General features: G+C 31.3%; 1 protein-coding gene across 1 annotated transcript; it reads right to left on the minus strand.

Annotated features, from left to right (window-relative positions):
- Positions 1-13,545: 13,545 nt before the first annotated feature.
- LOC100785132 (probable aminotransferase TAT2) lies at positions 13,546-23,205 on the minus strand. Its single transcript, XM_003527178.5, has 7 exons — positions 22,873-23,205; positions 18,805-19,144; positions 16,457-16,675; positions 15,941-16,000; positions 15,359-15,514; positions 15,123-15,216; positions 13,546-13,971 (listed from the first exon to the last, which is right to left on the minus strand). The coding sequence occupies exons 1-7, from the start codon at positions 23,142-23,144 to the stop codon at positions 13,838-13,840; spliced, it is 1,275 nt and encodes a 424-aa protein (XP_003527226.1). The 5' UTR covers positions 23,145-23,205; the 3' UTR covers positions 13,546-13,837.
- Positions 23,206-23,875: the final 670 nt, after the last annotated feature.

The following is a 23,875-nucleotide window of genomic DNA, read 5'->3' on the forward strand; positions in this document are numbered from 1 at the left end:
ATGGTCCATTAAGTCTATCATATGCTGACAATAGCTGAGAAGTCCGTGGATCTCCTTGGGGGCGGAGTAGGTGTCCGCCACTGCTTTGGCCTTGGCTAGCAATGGGGGAAGTTCTTGACTCCTGTTCAAAGTAAGAGCAAATCGGTCCGTCCACATTGTTGCCTCTTGGTGCAATGAATCAATTACCCTTTCCCTTACTTCCCTTTCTGCTGATATCTTGGCGTACTCATCCTCTAGCCTTTGCTCGTGAGTCGCTGCTAGATTTAGCTTCTCTTTGCACTCATCGATGATGGCCCACATATTCCCTTCAGTCTCGCTTAACTGTTGGGACAAATTTCTTTTCGACCTAAGGCAAACCTTTAGCTCGTCCTTCAAGATCATGCTTTTGACCCGTGATGATTCCTTTCACCTCTTCGGAGCTTGAGCTCACTATTGCTGCCCTATAAAGCCCCTCAAAACTTTGCTTTGGTCGTGTTCTTCCTTTCGGGCCTTCTTGGTTTCTCATTCCAAGGCTTCATCGGTGGCCATATTGACATCCCTTAGTTCATCATACTCTTTTCAGACTTTGATGGCTATGGACTTGAACTTCTCTTCGACTACCCAGGCTCTTTCAAGCTCTGCCTTTAGGGCTTATACCTCATCACTTTCTTCCGAAGCTTTAACCTCATCGTCTCTCACAGTCTTTAGATTTGGGAGCCAATCCAGTCCTTGTGTTCGGACTCTCAGCCACTTATGATAGCCGCCGATGATCCCATTACTGCTTCCCCTAAGCTCTCTGTCCTTTCTTCACGCCGCATCCCATGCCTTGCGAACTCCTTGGAGTACCCTAGCGTTGTGGTCACTGAAACCTCGTGCGATGAAAGGCGTGATGCTTTCGTCTGATGGCACTCCTCTCATGGGACATCCTTCGCATGAAGATAGAATCCTGATTCTTCCTTCCTTCTAGCGAGGGAACCATTTAACAAACGCCCCTCCATGCTAGCCAAGAGTTGGTCCCAATTCGTCTTTCTTTTTCGACGCACGAGCGGTGACCTTGTAGCAGATAGACGGGCCTACCTTCTTAGAGAAAAAGGTGTGAAACCAGCCCCACATAGAGAGCTGGAGTACAGCAAACAATCCTTGCATTGCTTTCTTCACATCTTCGGTCGAAGGTGTCATATAGGTCGGCTAGCATAGCGACAACCGGACTTTCCTTGTGGTTATGATAGGCGAGAAAAACGTCGATCGCTTCCAGGTCCACCAACCCATCCACATTTGGAAAGAGGACTCCCTCGAAAATCAACAGTGTGAGAATATCTATGAATGGGGTCCACTCGCCTTTATCTGCCAAGATTCTTGCTTTTACCTCCAAATATTTTCTCGGTATTCCGACCACCCCATTTTTGACTTGCCTTTGGCGGTCTAATTCCTACGCCGAGATTTGGACTTTTTTAGAAATTCTGGCCAATGAGGGGTAGAACCCTGAGAAGAGGTATGGTTTCCTTCCCCCTAGAGGACATCCTAGGATCTCTTCAAATTCTTCCACCATTGGTGATAGCTGGAAGTCCCCAAAGATGAAGCACCTCAACGGCTGACCATAATACTGGGCGAGGGAGGCAATTGGTTCCATGGAGACTTCTACCCTAGCTAGGTCCCAAATGCTTACCATAGGCTTTGCGGAAGGCTTGCCGTTGAAGTTGACCCATTAATTGCCCCAACTTTCGTAAACTGGTGACCTCTAAGCTCTTGATTTTGACTTGATAGAACCTCTTTTTAAGCGAAGGCTTTTGACTTGATCCCATGTTTTACTAAAGTGAAATAAAATCTAGTGCGAAACAAAACTCCTACATCTATCATGGGTGGAATGGATGAATGCATGAAGAAATGCATATGACACAGATGCAATTTACGAATACGGGAGCCCGAGAAATTGTTTCCTTCTTGGATACAACGTTTGGGCAGCATGGCACCCAACGTATGTTTTTTAAGAAGGCGACACGGACCCTCCGTCGGTTTGCTAAAGTGAGGGGATCAAAGACGAAACCCACGCATGATGCATATGCGAAAGGCACAACACGGGGATGTACATAGTACGACAATATTCACAAACAAATATAAGCAAAAGGGTATATGATAATTATGCATGGCAGTGTGAAAAATGGCACGCAGCGTGTTTGCTCCGTGCCCCTATTTAAAGGACCTATAAGGGAGAGAGCTAACTAGACTTTTAGTGATAACCCCCAAGGTAGTCATATCTCTCTTGATGGTTTCTAGAGGTATCATCCCCTTCGAAGAACATACTGCAGCAGTAGGGACTACTAGCAACAATATGTTTTCAAAGAGAAAAACTCTAGATGAGGGTTCACTGTAATCAAGCAAGTCGGAGACCTAGCATGATCACAGATTCACCTCCACTCCTTATGTTCCCATGAACCTAGGTATAGGGCCCTTTTTCACTCACAGTGTGTGCAAATAGTGTTAGTGTTTGTGTGCATCAAATGAATAAATATTTACCTCATGCATACATTCTAAAACTCACTAAAAGCAACAAATAGTTTATATACACAAGAACATAAAACAAATAAAGGGAAACCAACAAAGGAGAAAGTCATGATAAAACATTGCACAAGATTAAATGGCCTAACTCTCTAAAAAACAGTCCCCAGTGGAGTCGCCAACTGTCGCAACCTACCCTTCGGCGGGAGGGCGACGCGAGACTCGTGGGATGCGTGTTCCACGAAAGGAATACGCGCGGAGTCGCCACCAACGTTTATTCGAGGAAAACATCGGAAAAACCGGAAAAGACGCGATCTACGAACTTTTAAGTTGAAAGGTTCGGGAGTTGTATTTACGCACGGGGAAGGTATTAGCACCCCACACGTCCGTCCCAAGGGACGGCAGCCTTTAATCGAATGTGCAAACATGACTTTGATTTTTTATGTTCCCTTTTTATGTTCTTATATCCTTTATACCCTTTTTATATATTTTTTTCCTTTTTGTGGTCGACAAGGGTGTTTCCCTTTGCTCCTACGTATTCCTCAATTGCGATGAAGAAATCAGACCTACGTAGTTCTTTCGGAACAAAGTGTTTGGTTAAGTTGTTTTTGTCTTTTTTGCAAAATATGTTTTTTTTGAACAAAAGGTCATTTAAGGTGTTGAACCATTAAACGGTCTTTTGATTTTGAAAGGGGAGAAACGTTAAGGCGTTGGACCATTAACGATCTCTTGTTTTTGAAAGGAGAGAAACGTTAAGGCATTTGGACCATTAACGATCTCTTGGGGTGGTCGACAAAAGCGGGGCTTTTGCTCCTACGTATCCTCAATTGCGATGAGGAAATCAGACCTACGTAGTTCTTTTTTATCAAGTGATTCTTTTTTACTTTAAGAGGTGATCATTTTAAGGCGTTGGACCTTAAAAATGATCCATTTTACTTAGTGAGGAAATGAAATGACAAACTTCAAAAGCCTATTTTTTATGGACGAGCTTGACTAGGCGAATTGATTTTAGCCTTTTAGTTTCACTTTAGTTATTAATCAATTCGATTAAGAATGAGAAATCCCAAAGAGAAAACGTCCACTTGATTTTCCGCTTTATTTTACTAAAAGATGTCTTTTTGATTATTATATTATTTTTTACCTCTTTTTGATTTCCAACGTGGTTACGGCACGACTGAACGGTCGGAATTTATTTTAACCGAAGTTAATGGATAATACAATTCAAACGTTCGGTGGAAATTTATTTTATTTTTAAGTTAAGCGAGAAATGACTTAAGTAAAATGGCTTAAGCACGTCGACAGGGGGTATAAAAAGTAAACAAAACGAGAATAAAAATGCACGAAACACAATGTGGACCACTACGGGCACATAGAATGAATCGAAAAGCTTGGTTCGAGGTACTTACCCGTTGAAGATCGAAGAACGATGAAGAACGAATGAAGAACGTCGAAGAACGGTTGAAATCTTTGCGAAATTCCTCACGGAAAACGTTACGGAAACGTTTCGGAAGCGCCTCGGCTTAGATTTTCTTCACGGAAACAATTTTTTCAAGCAAATTCGAAAGAGAGAGAAGTGCCTAAGGGGCTCAACCCCTTCCTTCTTGCCTTCCTCCCCTATTTATAGCAAAATAGGGGAGGTGGTTGCCGCCCAGCTCGCCCAGGCGAGCTCAGCTCGCCCAGGCGAGCAGGGTTGCTTCCTCCAGAAGCAACCGCCTTCTGGAGGAATATTCCGGAGGGCCCAAGTGGGCCTGGGTGCTATTTGCACCCCCATTTTTACTAAGTACACCCCCTCTGCTGTTTTTTGGTGATTCTTTTTTCGTAAAGTTACGGAAACTTATGAATTTCATAACGATACTTGTTTTCTTTCCGTAATGTTACGGAACCTTGCGGATTACATAATCATCCCCTTTTTGACTTACAGAATGTTACGGAACCTCACTTAATTATGCAACGATGCTTCCATTTGATTTCCGGTGTGTCACGGAAACTTACGGATTGTGCATCAATATTTTTTTTTGGTTTTTCGGCATGTCCTGGAATTTCACAAATTGCCTAATGATGGGTGCCAAGCACCTCACGAGGACCAAAGAATGGTCGCACGTCATCGAGCAAAGGTCCCCGGACGAAATTAGGGTATGACAGTTTGCATATAATTGCTTAAAACTAGTAATATTACTATAGTTTTTGTTAGAATTGGTATATTTTACAAAATTTATTTCTTGCTCAATTTGTGTTGATTTAACAAGAAATTTTTATTTTAAAATAATATGAAATTTTTATATGTTGTTGTACATGAAATATGAAATATCTTGGTTTAAAAAAATATAAAGAAAATAATATTTATATAATTTTTTAATAATAATATTTTTATTATTTTATTTTTAAAAAAGACATTATAAGACGGTTCTCTGAAAATCGTCTTAGAAGGATACCCTTTTAAGGTGATTATCAGCCAACGACTATCTTAGAAGATTATCCTTCTAAGATAGTTCTTGAAAAACCATCTTAGAATGGTACACTTCTAAGATGATTCGGTTCTTAGCTAAGAGCAGTCTTAGAAAGATATTGTTTTCTAAGATGGTTCTTTAAGGAACTGTTGTCGGAAGTCTTGACTTTAAACGATGTTAGCTTTAAACACGATTCAAATTCGTCTTTGAATGACTTTTATCATTATCGTTGTTTGTGACTTTTGCAGTAGTGAATAGCTTTCAGTGGCAATAGTTGTCGCATTCAAATTCAAGATTTCAAGGTACAACTGTACAACGGGTCCCAAGTGAGATCCATTGGGTCCAAGCAATGGTTTGGTTTAAAGATTCATGAGAGTGGATAAGTACATGAACATGCATAAGAGACCAACATGCATGGCATAAAGAAAAACATCCTTAATTATATTATACTATGACAGTATTAAATTAATATATGTTAGAAAATTAAACTAAAATAAAAGAAATAAATAAGAACAAAATATAAAGCCTTGAATTAAATAACAATAATTGTAATAAATAATTGGCAGAACATGAATCAACAATGCATTATATCATAAAATAAGTACAAAGAAAAAATAAATTAGAAGAAAAATAATTAGTCTGGGTTGCAGTGCGTAAATGTTATCCTTAGAGAGAAAATGACTCCAGTGCACTCGTAGGAAAATTTGATTGCACTCCTCTCTCAAGATATGACAACCTGTTGGTTTCGATTGTGTGCAATGAAAGGATTCCGAAACTTCTAAACACCAATGTTCTTGTTCTCAAAAATAAGTGAAATTCTGATACTGAGGACAGATGTCGTACAGGATGTCACGACATCCCGCTTCAGAACATGCAGATTATATATGACAGTATGAACAGATTAAACAAGTAAATAACACAAGAGAATTGTTAACCCAGTTCGGTGCAACGTCACCTACATCTGGGGGCTACCAAGCCAGGGAGGAAATCCACTAGAATAGTATTAGTTCGAAGATCTAACAGCCACTGTATACAACCTTCTCACCTAATCACTACCCATGCAACTTCTACCTAAGAGCCACTCTTAGATATGAGAACCCCTCTCACTCCCTCTCAATCACTCACCCGTGTTTACAAACAAATCAAGGACACACCAGAGATTGCTCTCTGAACAATAGAGATCAACTCTACACACTCAGGTCCAACACTTGATGTTAGGGTAACATCAAGGTGGCTCACAAAACACTCAAGTCCCAAAACTCACAAAATAACTCTTCAATCTCGGACTTGGTCGAAAACTCGTGCAGCCTTCATGTTTATATAGCAGTGTGCGTATCTAGGCTGCAACAACTTGCGCTGGAAAAGATCTATCATTCTCCTGAAAAATCTGCACTTAAAGATCTAAAAGATAAAGTTTGATCTTTTAGTTTTTATCTTTAATCTTTAATCCCTGAATGAACTATTCAAGTTTGTAATTCGAACTTTAATTATCTTTTAATTCGTTCCTAAAGATAGATCGCCTAATCTGTTGCTGACTGCACATTAATCTGTTAAAGGTATAACAGATTTATGTGTCCAGTATTTTCGGGCAGGATGTCCTGGACATTGTATCCGACATCGTGGATCCTGCAGCTTCAATTCTTCATTTGACATTTTATCTTGCCTTGTGCATTGTGCAGCCCGATCTGATTCCTTGACATAATGTTAGACATCATGTGCAGCAACTCCAGCTTTCCTTCATTGTCTAAGTGCTTATGTTTTAACAAAATTTTAGCCAATCTTTTAAGACTCAGTAAAGCTAAGCACTAACAATAAGTTTTTATAAGAAAAAGAGAGAAAAATCTAGAGAGAAAGAAATCAAAATTATTTTTTTGCTTGTGTTTTCTAGAGAGAAAAAAAAGATATAAATAAGCATAGAACCCTTATACAACAATAAAAATTTGATCATTGGAAAGTAACTCACAGATATCAAAACAAACGTAACAAATTGTATTAAACCATTAAAGTAAAATCTTAAAAAATATAGGAAATCTAATTTTACGTAACAGATTCTAAAAAAATATTTTATTTTATAAAATAGAATTAATATAAGTAATATATATTTATATATTTAAAATTATAAAACAAATATTTATTAACATTCTCCCACATAATTTAAAATTTTAAAATATTTTTTAAAATATAATTTGTATAGAAACATAAAAGAAAGAAAGAGCATATAATATTATATTTTAGTATAAGAAATCTTTCAAGTTTGAGTCTTATACCTAGTGTTTATGAACTTCCACCCAAGAAAAATGTAGTGACTTAATTGTCTTGAATTACACCTTCTTTAACCGGACTTTAGTACACAATCCCTACAATATTGGCTTTCAATTAGGTTCTAATCAGTGGTAGCACGTTACACAATCTTGCACATATATCTTGTTTCGTGAGTGTCACTTAGAGATTAACCCATATCTCACAATGGTGGTCCCACCACCACACTCACTAGGTGAATCTTCAAAGAATGGTTTGTGACCCCACCCCTACAATAATTGTCATCGGATTCATTAAGAGGCATTTATTTTTACCAAAAATACACATATATAAATATATCAACCTTAATATTGATACAATTTTATTTTAGTGTACTTTAGTCAACAAGCAATTTCGTTGTTACCCATTGAACTTCATTCATGGGATCACTAATCACATGGAGATGGGTGTCCATTGTTGTAACTAAATAATGGACTCTAGTCTCATTCTCCTCGACGACTCAAGTACTTGTTGACACGTCAACCATTTTGTAAGCGGATCCGCAATATTATTTTCTGACCTGACAAAGTCAAGATAAATGACAACATGAGAAATCAAATTTCTGATAGACTTATGTCTCACTCTTAAGTGTCTTCTTTTTTCATTAAAATTTTTGCTAGTAACTTTAGATGTAACAACTTGATTATCACAATGCATCAGAATTGGAGCTATAGGCTTATTCAACAATGACAAATCACATAATTTTTTTTAAAAAGAAACTCAACCTCATTAGTAGTAGTATTTAAAGCAATAATTTATGCTTCCATGGTAAAACGTGAAATAATAGTTTGTTTAGCAAATTTCCATCATATTGTACCACCAGCTAAAGTAAAGACATAATCATTTGTCGATTTTGTTTCATCAAAATCAAAAATTCAATTTTTATTATTTTTAAGAGAACTAATTTCATCATTAATAGCTTCTTTTCAATAAGGTGCATCAATAGACCTCATGGCCTTACCATAAGTTTTAGGATCATCTTCAAGTAGAAAAGAGCAAAATTCAAAACCAAAATCCTTAAATTTTTAGATCTTTTACTCCTCCTAGGTTCAAAAATATTGTCCTTATTAACATTACTACAAGATGATAAATTAGAACAAGAAGTATCACAAACAGATTTAGACAATTTATTTTTCCAAGGAAAAACATTTTCAAAGAAAGTGACATCACTAGATTTCATAATAGTACCATTAGAAATTTCGAATACTTCTAAATTAACAACCAAGAATCTATAAGTAGTATTATACAAAGAATATCTAACAAAAAGATAATCAACAATTTTTGGTCTCATTTTCCTTTTCTTATTAATAGGGATGTTAACATTTGCAAGACACCCCCACACTTTAAGATATTTCAGATTTTGTTCTTTTTTTCTCCATAGCTCATAGGGGGTTTTTTCAAAAAATTTATAAGGTACTCTTATAAAAATTTGACATGCAGAATATAAAGCTTCACCCCTCATATTACTTGGCAAACCAAAACTTATAAGCACAACCATCACCATATCAAGCAAGGTACGATTTTTTTTCCCGTAATACTATCAGATTGAGGAGCATACGGAGGTGTCACTTCATGAATAATACCATGCATTTCACAAAAATTACTCATGTCTAAAGATGTGTATTCTCCATTTTTATCATAACATAAAATTTTAAATTTTCTTTCTAATGGATTTTCTACTTCTGTTTTATATGCTTTGAACTTATCAAACAACACACTTTTGTGATTAACTAAATACACATAACAATATTTGGAGAAATCATCAATGAAAATAATAAAATATCTCTTACCACCACGTGTTAACACATCATTACTATCACATACATCACTATGAACCAATTCAAACAAGTTAGTTTCTTTTTCAATACATGTAGTAAAACTCTTTCTAGGTTGCTTTGCTTGAATACATGTTTCACATTTTTGTTTTAAATCAATGAAAGCCTTAGGAATAAGATTAAGAGACATCATTCTTTTGATAAAATTCAAATTCACATGTCCAAGCCTAGCATGCCACATTAGAACATTCAACATTTGCAACAAAAAAAGAAATGGTGAATATTTTATTAATAGAAAGAGACATAAGACTTAATTTAAACAAACCATCACAAATGTAGTCTTTACCAATAAAAACACCATGTCTCATAATAACAACTCTATTGGACTCAAAAACAACCTTGTACCCTTGTTGGACTAACAAAAAAGTACTTATTAAGTTTTTCCTAATATCATAAATATGATAGACTTCATCTAAAACAAGAAAATTCCTTGAAAATAGCTTTAGCTTCACTTGACATTCTTCTAACACATGTGTCATACTCTCATTTCCCATGTTCACAGTACATGTACTTGATTCTTGATATAAAGAAAATAATTTTTTATTAGCACACACATAAACATTAGCCCCGAAGTCTATAAACCAATAATTTGAGTTAAAAACACAATTTAACTCAAGGCTAGTGACATGGTACCTGTCATATGGAGAATCAGAGGCAGCACTAGTGGTAACAACATTAGCCTAAGGTTTAGGGAAAGACGTAAGTTGGCAATGACGTTGAAAACAATTCTTGGCCAAATGATTAACTTGCCCACAAACAAAGCAAAAAATTTCATTTCCCAAATTTTTATCCTTAGGCTTATTGTTGTTATTAAAAGCATTGTTCTTATTTTTAGAAAAAGAAGGTTTTCTGCCAAATTTATTTTTGTTAAACCCATGCTTTTTGAAGGACTTAAAGAAAGGTTTGCTAGAGCTCTCAACAAGATAGGCCTTAGAGTGAGAATCAAATTTTTGCAAGTATTTTTGAGATGAACGATATTTATCCTCAATGCTGAGACAGACAAGCAAATCATCAAAGGTGAAACCTTAATGTTTATGTTTCAGGCTTCGAGCAAAATCAGTCCACGAAGGAGACAATTTTGAAATCATGAAAGCCACAAGCATAATGTCAGGCAAAACAATTCCTTTCAATTTCATGTCATAAACAATGTTTTCAAATTCATGAATTTGATCTGAAATAGATTTTCCATTAATCATTTGAAACTCAATCATTTTTTTTCACAAGAGTATCGACTTAAACCTTTTTCAGTAGATCTATATTTCAATTCAAGTACTTCCTATAACTCAACAGAAGTTTTAGTATGACAAAAAAAATTTATATATGTTATCAGCCAAAACACTTAAAATGCGTCCATGACATAAAATATCTTTATCAAAAACATCATGCTTAGTGGTAGAAGATTTGGTTGCATCAATTTGAACTATATCAATAAAGAAATTTGAAGTTTTTATTTTTCTTTTAGAAATCACAAAGTATAAATCCAATTCAATAAGTCAGAATTTTATTTGTTATTCCCAATAGAAAAAAATTTCACTCATAAATTTTCCAAGCTTACTGGAAAGGGACTTAATCATATCCATGACAGACATTTTGATAAAATAAAATGCTACTGTAGAAAAGACTATGCAAGAAGAAAGTGAATTTTTTCTCTCTAAGACTGTTAGAAAATGAAAATAAAAAAAATAAGAAGAAAATACAAAGCCTTGAATTAAATACCAAAATAACAGTAGCAAAATAACTTTAATTGGTAGAACATGAATCAACAATGCACTATATCATAATAAGCACAAAGAAAAAACAAATTAGGAGAAGAAATAATTAGTCCGAGTTGAAGCGCGTAAATAATATCTTTAAAAAGAGAACACCCCCACTTGCTAGAAAAATCTGATCGCGCTCCTCTCCCAAGATACGACATCCTGTTGGTTTTGATCATGTGTAATGAACGGACCTCCGAACCTTCTAAATACCAATGTTGTTCATTAAAAAATAAGTTTTTATAAGAATTATAAGAAAAGGAGAGAAAATCAGGAGAAAAGAAATCAAAATTATTTTTTAGAAGGAAAGAGATATATATAGGTATATACCTCAAACAAACAAAAATCTAACCATTAAGAAACAATTTACAAATTTTAAAACAAACATAACAAATTATCGATATCAAAACAAATGTAATAACTTACAAATATAAAAATAAACATGACAAATTACATTCCTCCATTAAAATAAAATCTTAAAAATATAAAAAAATCTAATTTTATATAATAGATTCTAAAACAAATATTTTATTTTATAAAATAGAATTAATATAAATAATATATATTTATAAATTTTAAATTATAAAACAAATAAGAGGACATGAGTGGTCCACGTACCACAAAGAAAGAAAGCAACAAAACTTTTGTTACATGTCGGCTCGACAATAATTAAGCACTGGGTTATTTCATGTGATCATGAAAGGAAAAGAGACAAGGGCACTGATACGAGAAAAAAAGTCTCGAAAGAGAAAGATTTGTTGTAACCGTTTTTTCCTGAATCACCGGCATATTTTCAATGGAGACATTAAAAAAAAAAAGTTGTGAGTGATTCTGAAAGGAGATGAGTACTCCACGCACAACTTTTTTTTTTAGCCTATTGATATCAACAATCAGGGTTGAAATTTTATATAATTAAGAGACATAAATTATTATTACTTGTATTAATAATTGTTAGTCACACATCTCTTCTAAAATAGAAAAAAATAACTAATTATATGCATAAATTTATTTTATTTTATAAGTAATTAAAAAATAAATTAAAGTGATTATACATTACTATTATAGTATTATTGATATTATTGGATATCTCTAGCCAAATGCCAATATGAAACAAAGCAATGAAAGGTTGAATTTGCTCAACCTCCAGCGTTTAAAATTCAGTGCATGAGAAGTTACCGAGCCAATGTGATCAACACCCCAACTGCAGTTTTTGGTGCCTAGGAGCATTGGCGAATCCAGGAATTTTCTTTAGTGGGACAAAGAAATTATATATACTCTCTTTATCTTTGTTTATAAGAATATTTAAAAAAAATTATAATATTCTTTTCTCATTGTTTATTGTATTAATTATTTTTCCTTAAAATATCCTTAATTAATTAATAATTTTTTAGTCAAAATAATAATTGCAAGAAATTAAGGAGATGGATTATTTCTCTCTTATTTAGGATCGGAAAAAAATAATAAGTAGCAATCAGTTAGAAAAAAAAAAGTGGAAAGAGAAAGATGATTAATTTTTTAAAAAATAAAGATAATTTTGAAATAATATAAATTATTGACAAATTTAATTTCACCAATTAAATTAACTAATCTTTTTAAAGGGTGTTAATTAGTTGAAATAATCTTACAAAAAATTACTGAGGGAGTGACATTTTCATAGAAAAAATATTATAAATTTTTACAATATACATAATGTCATGATAAAAAAAATGTAAAATACTTATATTTTTACAAATTATAATTTTGTCCTTGTACTTTAAAAAAAGTAGTAACAAGAACTAAATTTATTTGTTTTTTAAAGTATAGAGGCTAATTTAATTGATAGATATGAAATTAAAAATACTAAAACCAAGTTTGACTTGTACTACAAAGACTTAAAACATATTTTATCATTTTAATTATTTGGTTATTTCCATTATCAATATTATCAAAATTTAAAAAAGATAAAATGATAAAATTAATACTAATTTATTCTCTCTTTTATTTTATTTTTTTATAGTTTTTTACATTCGTTTAAATGGGGCAATATCGATATTTTTATAGGGACAAAAAAATAAAATATATGAAATATATTCAAGTAAAAGAAATTATTGTGGGGACAATTGGCCCGCATAGGAGATTTCGCCTTTGGCAATCCCTCAATAGAGGAAGTGAAGTGCAAACAAGCACGAGCAAGAAGCAAGATATTCTCACATTTAGAGAGAAAAATTGTGAGAAAAAAGAGTCTTAGAGAAGAAAATTAGTGAGTTAATTTGTGAGAGAGTTGTATCCACAAACTGAAGATGCATTATTATTGTATTGGGTAAATTATAATTTTGACTTCTCTAATTTTTTAAATCGTTCTTTTGAATTTTAATTGTAATAATTGATTCCTAAATTTATAAATTGATGATTTTGGTTAGATTATTAAAAAATAATTATGATTAATTAAGTTATTAAATTTATTATAAACTAATTAAAGCCATCAATTATTAAAAAATAAAAAAAAATATTAATAATCTCATCTCTCCACAACATTATACTCCTCTTCTCCACAAGCACCTCTTCCACCTTTATCCTTATATGCAACTCCATTAACATCATAGGGCTAATATTCTTTTATTAATTTTTTTTATGATTAATAATTTTTATTTAGTTTATAATTAATTTAATATTTTTAATAATTATTAGTTAATAATTTACAAGGGATTAAAAGTAAATGAACGTAGTTTATTTTCTGACTACAAAAAAAAAAAAAGCTAGTGATAAACTAATTGGCTAACAATTATCCATACCTGATTAATATATAGCGTCACAAAATTATTTAAAATATATAATTTTTTAGATACAACAATAAACACAAATACCAATTGATAAACACCTAGATACTTGGAGAATCCTTCCTTAAAAGCTAGTGATAAACTAGAGCTGGCACAAAAAAATGGATATTTGAGAACCCAATTATTCGTAAAACGATCCAATTTTGTAAAAATTGGATATTTGAGAAGCTAGGTATTCAATACAAAATAGTAGCCGCCTTAATTTGTGGATTTTATTCTGTAGTCATTGACCACTTTCTTGCATGTCTTTCACAAAAAGATTTTACCCTCTTCAAACCCTCTACAAGAGCAACTGGATCTGTAGCGAAAATAATACGAAGCCAATTATTCAGCCCTACCGCAGTTCCTGCCAAATAAATCAAGGTTCCGATTTGAGTTTAGTATATTTCTTTTAACTTATAAGTATAAGATTGTATTTAACTTATTTTTTTAAAATTTAAGAGCTCTAAACTTAAAATTAAAATACCCTTTAGTAATTTTATATTTTAAAATTAAGAATTACTTTCAAGTTAAAATTTATTACATGATATTTTTTATCTTTGAATTCGAAATAAAAAATAGAAGCTAAAAGCTCTTAAAATTATCCTTTTAAAAGTTTTTAGTTAATTTTTTTCGTCGGAAAACAAATTGTGTTTTTAAATTCTTCTATTCTTCAAATTTTCTCTTGATCAATTTCTCCTTTTAAAGAGACGAATAATTCAAAATAAGTTGTGCCAAATATTATTTAATATTTAAAAAATTGTTTAATTGTTAATAATGTATTCATCACAAAGACTATATTCTAGAACTTCTCCATTTATCTTTCAAAAAAAAAAAAAAAACTGCTCCATTTATTAATAGTTATGTATATAAAACCACTATGAGCTTCTTCTTTTTTTATTAAAATGGGGTAATTTTCTTTCAAAGTTTCTAAAATGGTATTTATTTTAAAAAATTATCTTTATTGTATGGATCAGCATCTGAAAGCAGACTTCGTCTTGTTTTTCTACTTTCTGACATGCAAATATTGCCACAAAACTTTCGGAATCATCAGAAATTTCTTCGGCAAAACTAAGTCGACTTTCAGAAATCTGACTTGTATCATATTGGTAAATTTTTAAAACAAAATATAATATTATGGTAATTTTTAAAGCAAACCACCCCATTTTAGTAAAAAGAAAATTCCAACATTTCCCTTCTCCTAGCTTTTGTTCAAAGGTCAGCATTCTTTGTTTTTAGAATTTCCTTTTCTTCCTATTGGATCTTTGGAAGGAGGAATATTTATTGATAGATGAACATCAAAATAGGATCGTCCTTTTTGTTTTAAAGTTGAGTATGTAAAATTTATATGGATAATTTATTTTGAATTATTGAACGTAATTGAGACATATATGACTAAATTAATTAATTTCAGTAAAAAAATTTACATTAAAAAATAAAATTTATGTCACGATCGAGGTATTGATTCCAAAGATGCAAAAAAGTATCTAAAGTGAAACATGATTTATGCAATTGTACCTGGAAGAATGATAACAGATTCCTCCTTAGCAAGCTTGAAACAGAAATCAATATCATCGCTAATATCCTCCAGAAGTGAAAGGTTTAGTTTCACCTACATTTTATTCAAGAATAAATAAAAATAGCCTATAAAGAAATTAATTGAATAAATAATGTTAGAGTTCCTTTGTTAAGACATTTTACTTAATTTTCTTTCTCAAAAGAACCTCAATTGCGATATATCCTTAATTCCTCACCATCATAGCCATGGACCCTTCTGGTTTATAAGGGCAAATAATGTATGGAATATCCTTCAACTCTTTACAACATATATCTGCAACATGCCTCAAATTATCAATGGTTTTCTTGAAGAAAACCTTTTCAGTATGCTCAATTATCTGAGGTACAGCTGCCTGCCAATGCCAATCAAGAAAAGCCATCAATTAGATTAAAAAAATAGTAATAGATGTAAGAAAATTCTTCTTAACCGAGAATTTTGGATGAAATTCTAAAATATATCGGCACCAAACCAAAGTAACTTGGATTTGACAATAGACCTTGCACCAACATATGAATACTAGTCTAGTCTTAATTAAGAATGCTAACTTCTAGTCTATTTCATGTGATATATATGCTTTAAAATGTGACATTTCTTATTATTGTTTTTCATACTTCTCTATTTAACTTCATAATATTTTTTGTTTAAAAACTTTTTTCTTTCATTTTTTTCCTCTCAAACCTTTAATGAAATCAAGTTGTATCGATAATTCGATTAGAACAGATATCCATTTCTGTACGTATTTGAAAATTAATTAGCTTGTAAGAGAAAAATAGAAAACCTGGATGAAGGTGGCTGGACCTCCCAAAAGATCAAAGTACTTTTTAAAGCGCTCATCTACCTGCATAGGGAAACATATGGTTTAAGAAATCACATAATGTGTTGAATAATATGAATAACCATTTAGAATTTAGAAGTAGCAACAAAATTTTTCATTTAAGAAATGATTATATTTTAATGTACCAGTCAACTATTGAAACTTCAGTATAGAATACTACAAAAGAATAAAGCAATCAAATAGGAAAAAAAGGAAGTTCAACACAATAAAATAAGCATTACATATAGAGTGGAAGCCATCAACAAACATACTGAAAAAAAGGTTCATTACCATGTCTAAGAAAATAAATCTCAGATCAGAGATAAGACCAGTCAAGGATCTTCTCTGATTAATTGATGAGCTTCTAATTCCAGTATGATTATTCATGTACCATGGGATCAAATATCAATGATCTGAGACTCAAGATGAAAAATATAAAAGGATTCTAAGTTAGTTAAATAGAGTGGGACGGATTAAGACCTTTGGATTTCTAAAAGTGCCAGATGGATCATTTGTCACAAACCAACCAAGCCTCCATCCAGGAACTATCCATCTCTTAGAAAATGAGCCAAGAGTCAGAACAGGAACAATAGAGCCAAAAACTCCCATTGGCACAAAAGGCTTGCCCGCAAATGCAAGATGGCCATAAACTTCATCAGCAATCACAATTGTTCCAACCCGTTTTGCAGTTTCAGCAATCTAAGTCCAATATGCAAACAATTAAGTTAATTATATTAATGTTGTGAACTTTTAGAAACATATTTTGTCAGAATTAATTAGAGTAAATAATGTATGCACTAATAGTTTAAAGTGTCATCTAATCCTAAATGTATGATAAATGTATTAGCTTTTATAATAATTATTAATTATTTTAAGAATGCGTTTGGATGAAATAATTTAACAAGAAATTCATATTTTAAGGAATTTAAAATGATTGATGATAAAAATAGTTTGTTTGAATAAAATATTTGAAAATGTATTAAAATTTTTGGTATTTAAAATAATTGAAAAAAAAATGAAAAAGTGTTTACTCTCACTCATGTTATCGCTCACGGCTCTCTCTCTTTATATCGATGCTCACAACTAGGGGTGACCAAGGTTTTTACTGTTGACATTGACACAAGTTATTTTTCATTAGCTTCATGGTTTTTTCGTGTAGGATTTTTTGTAAGAAGTCAATCAAGGCTATTTTTTTTGTTTCTGATGTTAGTTAGGATTTTTTCAGTTGACATTGGCAGGACTATTTTTTGACTGGCGTGGGTCATGGGAATTTTTGTCAACATTGACCAGGGATATTTTTTTGTCGTTGTTGCCCAGACTGTTTTGGTTGACATCGGTCAGTGATGTTTTGGCCAACATCGGCTAGGTTTTTTGTTCGACGTCGGTTAGGACTATTTTTTAACCGATGTTGTCTAGGCATTTTTTTTACAGACCTTGACTAGGATTTTTTTACAGATGTCAACTAGGATTTTTTCAACCAATGTCAACTAAGATTTTTTCAAATGACATTGGCTGAGTTTTTTTGGACGACATTAGCTAGAACTATTTTTTAGATGACGTCAACTATGATTTTTCCAGCCAACATCAGTTAGGGTTTTTCGACCAACATCAACCAGAGCTATTTTTTCGGCCGACATTGGTTAAGTTTTTTTTTGCCAAAGTTGTTTAGGGTTTTTTCAATTAACACTAGCTAGAGTTTTTTTACTGACATTGACTATTTTTAAACCAATGCTAACTAGAATTTTTTCGATCGATGTTGGCTAGCGAGGATTATTTTTTTGGTCGATTTTAGCCGAAAAACATAACCAACCAACATCTGTAGAAAAACATGGACGACGTCAACCAAAAACTAATCACAAACAACATTGGTTGAAAATTAGCTTCAACCAACCTCAGTTGAAAAATATTCTTGACATACTTTGACAAAATAAACCCTTATCAATGTTGGTAGAAAAATAACTATGGTTGATATCGGCCTAAAAACATCACTGATAGTGGTCGGTCAAAGAAACCTTGGTCAAAATTATTAATATTTGCATTTAAAAATTATTAAATATTTAAAATATTTTTTAATTAAATGTTCCAAAAGTAGATAGTGTTTATTGTCTATAAAGTTTAATTAATATTAAAATTTTATCTATTTAAAATATAAAAGTGAAATTTTACATATAGAGAAAATTAAATTTCCTTATCCAAATAATTTAAAATTTTTAAAAAATTTAATTGATTTATTTAAAAAACACTGAAGTAAATTAAAATTAAACCAATTCAAATTTCAAGCATTTCAAATTTCCTAAAATTTTAAAATTTCTTGTCCAAATATAAGATAAAAGTCATATCCACAATATTTTTTATTGGTTAAAAGTACACATTTTTTTACACTTATAATACATAAAAATTAGATCAAATTAATAAGCAGCTCCTAAACTATTTGATAATATATTTTTAATTAGGTTCATAAATTATTTTTTTTTCAATATAGTCCATAAACATGTATTTATTTCTAATTAAGTCTCTTTTGGAACCTAATTACAGAGACCTAATTATAAATAAATATAGATTCAAAAACTTAATTGAAAAAAAAAAATCATTATTCAAAGATCTATTTAAAAATAACAAATAGATCCTCTAAACTTTCTTTTTATCTATTAGGTCCTAAGTGTGTATTTATTTTTTAATTATGTCCCTGCTAGGATCTAATTTAATAAAAAAAATTGACACCCAATTATAAAAACAGTTCAATAACCTCTAAATTAATTTGACCTAAAAACTAAACACATAGTTATTTAATATGAAGTCACATGCATATTAGGCAACTAAAAACAAACCTTCTCCAAATGATGGTAACTGTACACATTCCCACAAGGATTCCCAGGATTTATAATCACCAAAGCAACAGTGTTCTGATCAGCAAGAGCTTCAACAGCATCTAGATCAACCTCCCAACCTTTCTCTGGAAGCAGATCATAATGCCTCACTTCAACTCCTCTAAATGAAGCGCTAAGTTCATAGAGTGGGAAACCTGGTCTTGGAAGAATGATGTTTGCACCGGGGCGAGCAAGCATCGCCACTGAAACATCAATGGCTTGTGTGCATCCACAAGTGATGTAAACATCATCACTTGATAATTGGTAAGGAAGGTCACGAGACAGGTATTCAGCAATTGCACTGTTGCCAACAGGACAATACTAACATCAGCAACACAACACAAGTGATGTGACAAAGTACGCCATAAACAGTGGGTGGCGAATCTTGCTCCAAAATCTTGGGGGAGCAAATGATTAAATAAATATATTTAAAATTATTTATAGCTTTACTTGTAAAGAAAATTATATGCTTATAAAAGGAAAGAAATTTTTTTGAGGAGGTTATGGCTACTCCGCACCCAAGAAGCTCCGCCACTAACCATATCCCGGAAACAAATAATGTATTTCTACTCAAATTTAAAAGAAAAATTATAGATGGACTCAATATGCCAATAGACAGAAGTGAGTGAGAGATAATACTAAGAAAATATAGGTATTATAAATAATATGATTTGATATAAAAAGGAAATGATAGTTGTTTAATAGCTGTTAAAAAAATATAGATGTTTATGTATCATCACTCAATTTAAAAGAAGAGAGATTAATTCTAATGATACTTTTGGAAAGAAAAATGTTTGATAGACATGTGATATCTAACCCTTAGAAAGAGAATATAAATATAATAAGATTTATGTTATGAGAAATTAAAAAAAAGATGTTTATTATTACTCAATTTAAAGATTCTACTCCAATTAATTTATGAAAACATTCTTTGTACAATAAATTTGTTTCGCATGAATGTGTTATAAAGGAGCTCAGCTTCTTCAATAGTTCTTTTTCAAGTGGCACGCATACAACATATATGGGCTCGGGTTATGGAAAACATCTTTCCCTTTTTATCTTTATTTCAATATTCATCTTCACAAAGTTATGCAATAATGCAACTATGAATAGGACTTACAAGAATCCAACACATTTTCAGAGATTTCAGAAATGTGGAGGCAGTTGGACACGTGAAAGAGAGAAAAAAAAACGTACAAGAGATCATTTTAACTTTTTAATTTGTGTGTAACGGACAAAAAAGTATTCTTTAGTGAGTTACGATTTTTCTTTCTTATTTGTCTCTCTTATATGAGTCCCACACTTTTTTATTTTAATTTAAATATTTTTTTTATTTTTCTTCCACACAACCAATCACACTGGGTCCATAAACAGTGATAGTTATCATATGAAGACTCACCTTAGTTCTGGTGATTTATCTTATCCAAGTCATTGTCTATGAGTCATTAGCTCATTATTCTTCAATAGACACACAGTCAAAGTCTCGAGCTTGCTTGAGAGCTTACGGTTTCATGTTAGATTTTACTTCTCTATGTGATTTTTTTTCAACCTTTCCTCACGGTATTACTTTATTATGTCACTCAGTAATATTTAGAGTAAAAAAATAGAATAAAAATTCAAAATTATGGGAATCACACATCTCTTTCTCTCTACTTTAAGTTAAATATTTTTTTATAATTCTATCTGATTCTTTTTTCTTCCAAAAAACCAAAACCACCCTTAAAACAATTTATGTTTTTCTTCCATAACTGAATGGAACCAAATACCAATTGAACCTTATTGGCTCATATGTACCTTATTTTGTCAAGCTACACGTACAATGAGGTTTTTTTTTTTTTTTTTTAGATAGTTTTACTCTAGGGTCATGGTGTGATGGAGATGGTTTTGTTTTGTAACTTGTAATGGACATCAAGAAGTTGAAAGCGGTGAAACAATAGCGCTAAATTTATTTTAAAAAGAAAAATAACAACGCATACAATTATCATATATAATAAATTTATTAACTTTTCTACTAATTAACTTAAAATTCTTAAATTATTATTGATTTTATACTGATAATACATAGGAGTAAAGAGAAAATTTAAGTTTTCTGGGTATCTAATTAAATTTGTGAGTGTTAGTTTCCTGATTTTTAGAAATAACATTATCGGGAAATAATATTTTTCAAAAAAAAAAATTGAACCAAGTTTCTCACCAAAATATTTTTATGCGAGAAGATGAATATTTAAGGGTGTGTTTGGTTTGCATTTTCATTTTCTGTTTTGATTTCCTAAAAATTGTTTTCATTTTCAAAAGATTAGAATTCTGAAAATATATTTAGTTTGACTTCTTGTTTTCTGCTTTCAAGAAATATAAACACTGAAGATGCGTTTTCAGAAAAAAAAAATATATTTTTAAATTTTGCTTAAAATTATTTTCTTGCCACCTGTTTTCATTTCACTAAAATGAGATCCCTGGTTTTAACTGAAAATGAGATTTTATTGTTTCCAATTTTTGGTTCTTTTGAAAAAATATTTTTAATGTTTTCAAAAATTCAACCAAACGCATTTCCATCACCATTTTCTATTTCCAGTAAAAATGAAAACAGAAAACAACAAAATCAAACACTCCCTAAATTTTCCAAGTTATATAAAAACAAGTTTAATTAGAGTAAATATCATATTATTCTTATTAAATTATTTAATAAGGTAAATAATTAAATATTATAATAAATGTATTATTTTACTTTTATATTTCCAAAAAATTCATATAATAATATTTATCATCAATCAAATAAAATTAATCATTTTTAAAGTTTCATGATTTTCAAGAATTATTCGATGATTGTGGAACATAAAATAAATTTATTTGTATCAGACATCCCCTGTTTTTTTTTCTTATATTCTTATATCATATTTCACTTTCATATTTAGCAGGATCTTTAAACATGGACTTTGTCTTAATTACTCACATATTACTAAACTTCTCTAAAATGTTGCATCTAACTGCTGTCTGTCCCGTTCTTTTTTTGGTACAGCAATTATTGTCCTGTTTTGTACAGTGTATATTTTTTTTTTAAAAATATATAATATAATTTTTTCTCTCAATTTAAGGACGTGTTCGTTTGGAGTGAAAGAGAATGATAAAAGAAAAAAAAATAAAGAATAAAATAATATGAAACTCAAACTTTCATGTTATATTTTAGTTTAAAACTTTCACTTCAATTCATTTTTTTTTCATTTTTCTTTATTCTACCAAATGGATCCAAATAATTAGCCGTGGTTTTCTTAATCTGATTTGATAAATACTAAACTTAGAACATCGATACAATCCAAACAACCTATTTTGACTTTTAATTCTCTTATGAATGAGTCCTCACAATGACATCATATATAATTAAACAACTCGTGCACATTTTACTTCAATAATATAGTCTTCATGTGTCTGGTTGGGTCTGCAATGTTTACGGGTTGATTTTTTGGGGGGTTTAGGGAGTTTAAGATCTATAGGGTTGTGTAATGGGGTCTGCACTTGTATTAAAGGTGCATTTAGAGAGTATTGAGGTATGAAAAATGTTAAATGGACATGTTAATATATGCACCTAAAAAGAAAAATAAATAATAATAAAAAGTTATATATGTAATAGTACGTTATTTAATGTAACTTTTCTTATGAATGTACTTTATGCTTCTTTGTACTGTTTCTCATCTTGATGAGACATTTCTGATTGTGGATTACTCTAATAATATCTATTTTGTCGACAAAAGAAGATATTATATTTTTAATTATAAGTAAATATTACTTATAAAAACAAGCAAATAGATCTCCTCTAATACTAAAAAGAAATACACTAAACAATAGTGTTTTAAAATGAACATTAGTTCAGCAACAAGCTTTAAAAATACTTTTAATAGCTTAATAATGAAAAAGTGAGAAGAAAAAAAATAAAGAAAGGGAGAATTTTATTTTCTGAAAGGAAACAACGTGTATAACATGCAGCACAAGAATATGAAATTCAAGACACACAGAGTGACAGAGAGGAAACTTTACATCCTGGCCTGTGGAAGACCTGCAGTGGGAGCATAGCCACGAAACCTGTGTGACTGAAGTGCTTCAGCAACAGCTTTTTCAGCTACATTTGAGATGGGAAAATAAGTGGTGAGAGTTGGGTCACCCATACCCAGAGAAATAACTCTCTTGCTACCATCACCATTCTCATCTACACTTTTCATTAGAAGGCTCATGAAACCCTTAATGGTAATGGTGGAAGTTGCTTTGGATTCTTGATTTTTGCTATTTACAGCCACACCAACTTTTTCCATGATCTCAGGCTTACTCTCTATTTCTGGGGTGGGTGTGGTGCTTCCTCACCTTCACATCGTTATGCTTATATATAACATTTTAATTACAATGTACCGTTACCGTCACTGTAAGTTTTTTTTTTTAATATATATTTGCAATTTATTTTTTAAATTAGTGCATTAAAATGAAGTTATATATGTAGGTACGTTTTAGGCACTGGCCTTGTACGATTTTCACATGTTTTTTATGTGATACGCAACTTACTATGCTTTGTTCAACACGCTGTATTAGGTAGAAGGACAATAATTGGGATGGTTTGAAAATAGTAAAAATACTTTTGTATTGTTTGGTAAAAAAATAATAGAGAAGATATGTTTAAAATTCTTGAAAAAAATTTAAAAACATTAATTTTGTCTTCATAATTTTTTTATTAATATCGTCCCAATAAAAATAAAATATTTTTTTTTGTTAGTCATTGATAATAATTGTATTGATAATAATTTTTTTATTACCTAAGACGCTGTATTAGGTAGAAGGACAATAATTGGGATGGTTTGAAAATAGTAAAAATACTTTTGTATTGTTTGGTAAAAAAAAATAATAGAGAAGATACGTTTAAAATAATTGAAAAAAATTTAAAAACATTAATTTTGTCTTCATAATTTTTTTTATTAATATCGTCCCAATAAAAATAAAATATTTTTTTTGTTAGTCATTGATAATAATTCTATTAGAGGATTATCTGATATAG

Source organism: Glycine max, chromosome 6, assembly GCF_000004515.6.
Source record: "Glycine max cultivar Williams 82 chromosome 6, Glycine_max_v4.0, whole genome shotgun sequence".
In the NCBI taxonomy this organism is placed as follows: domain Eukaryota; kingdom Viridiplantae; phylum Streptophyta; class Magnoliopsida; order Fabales; family Fabaceae; genus Glycine; species Glycine max.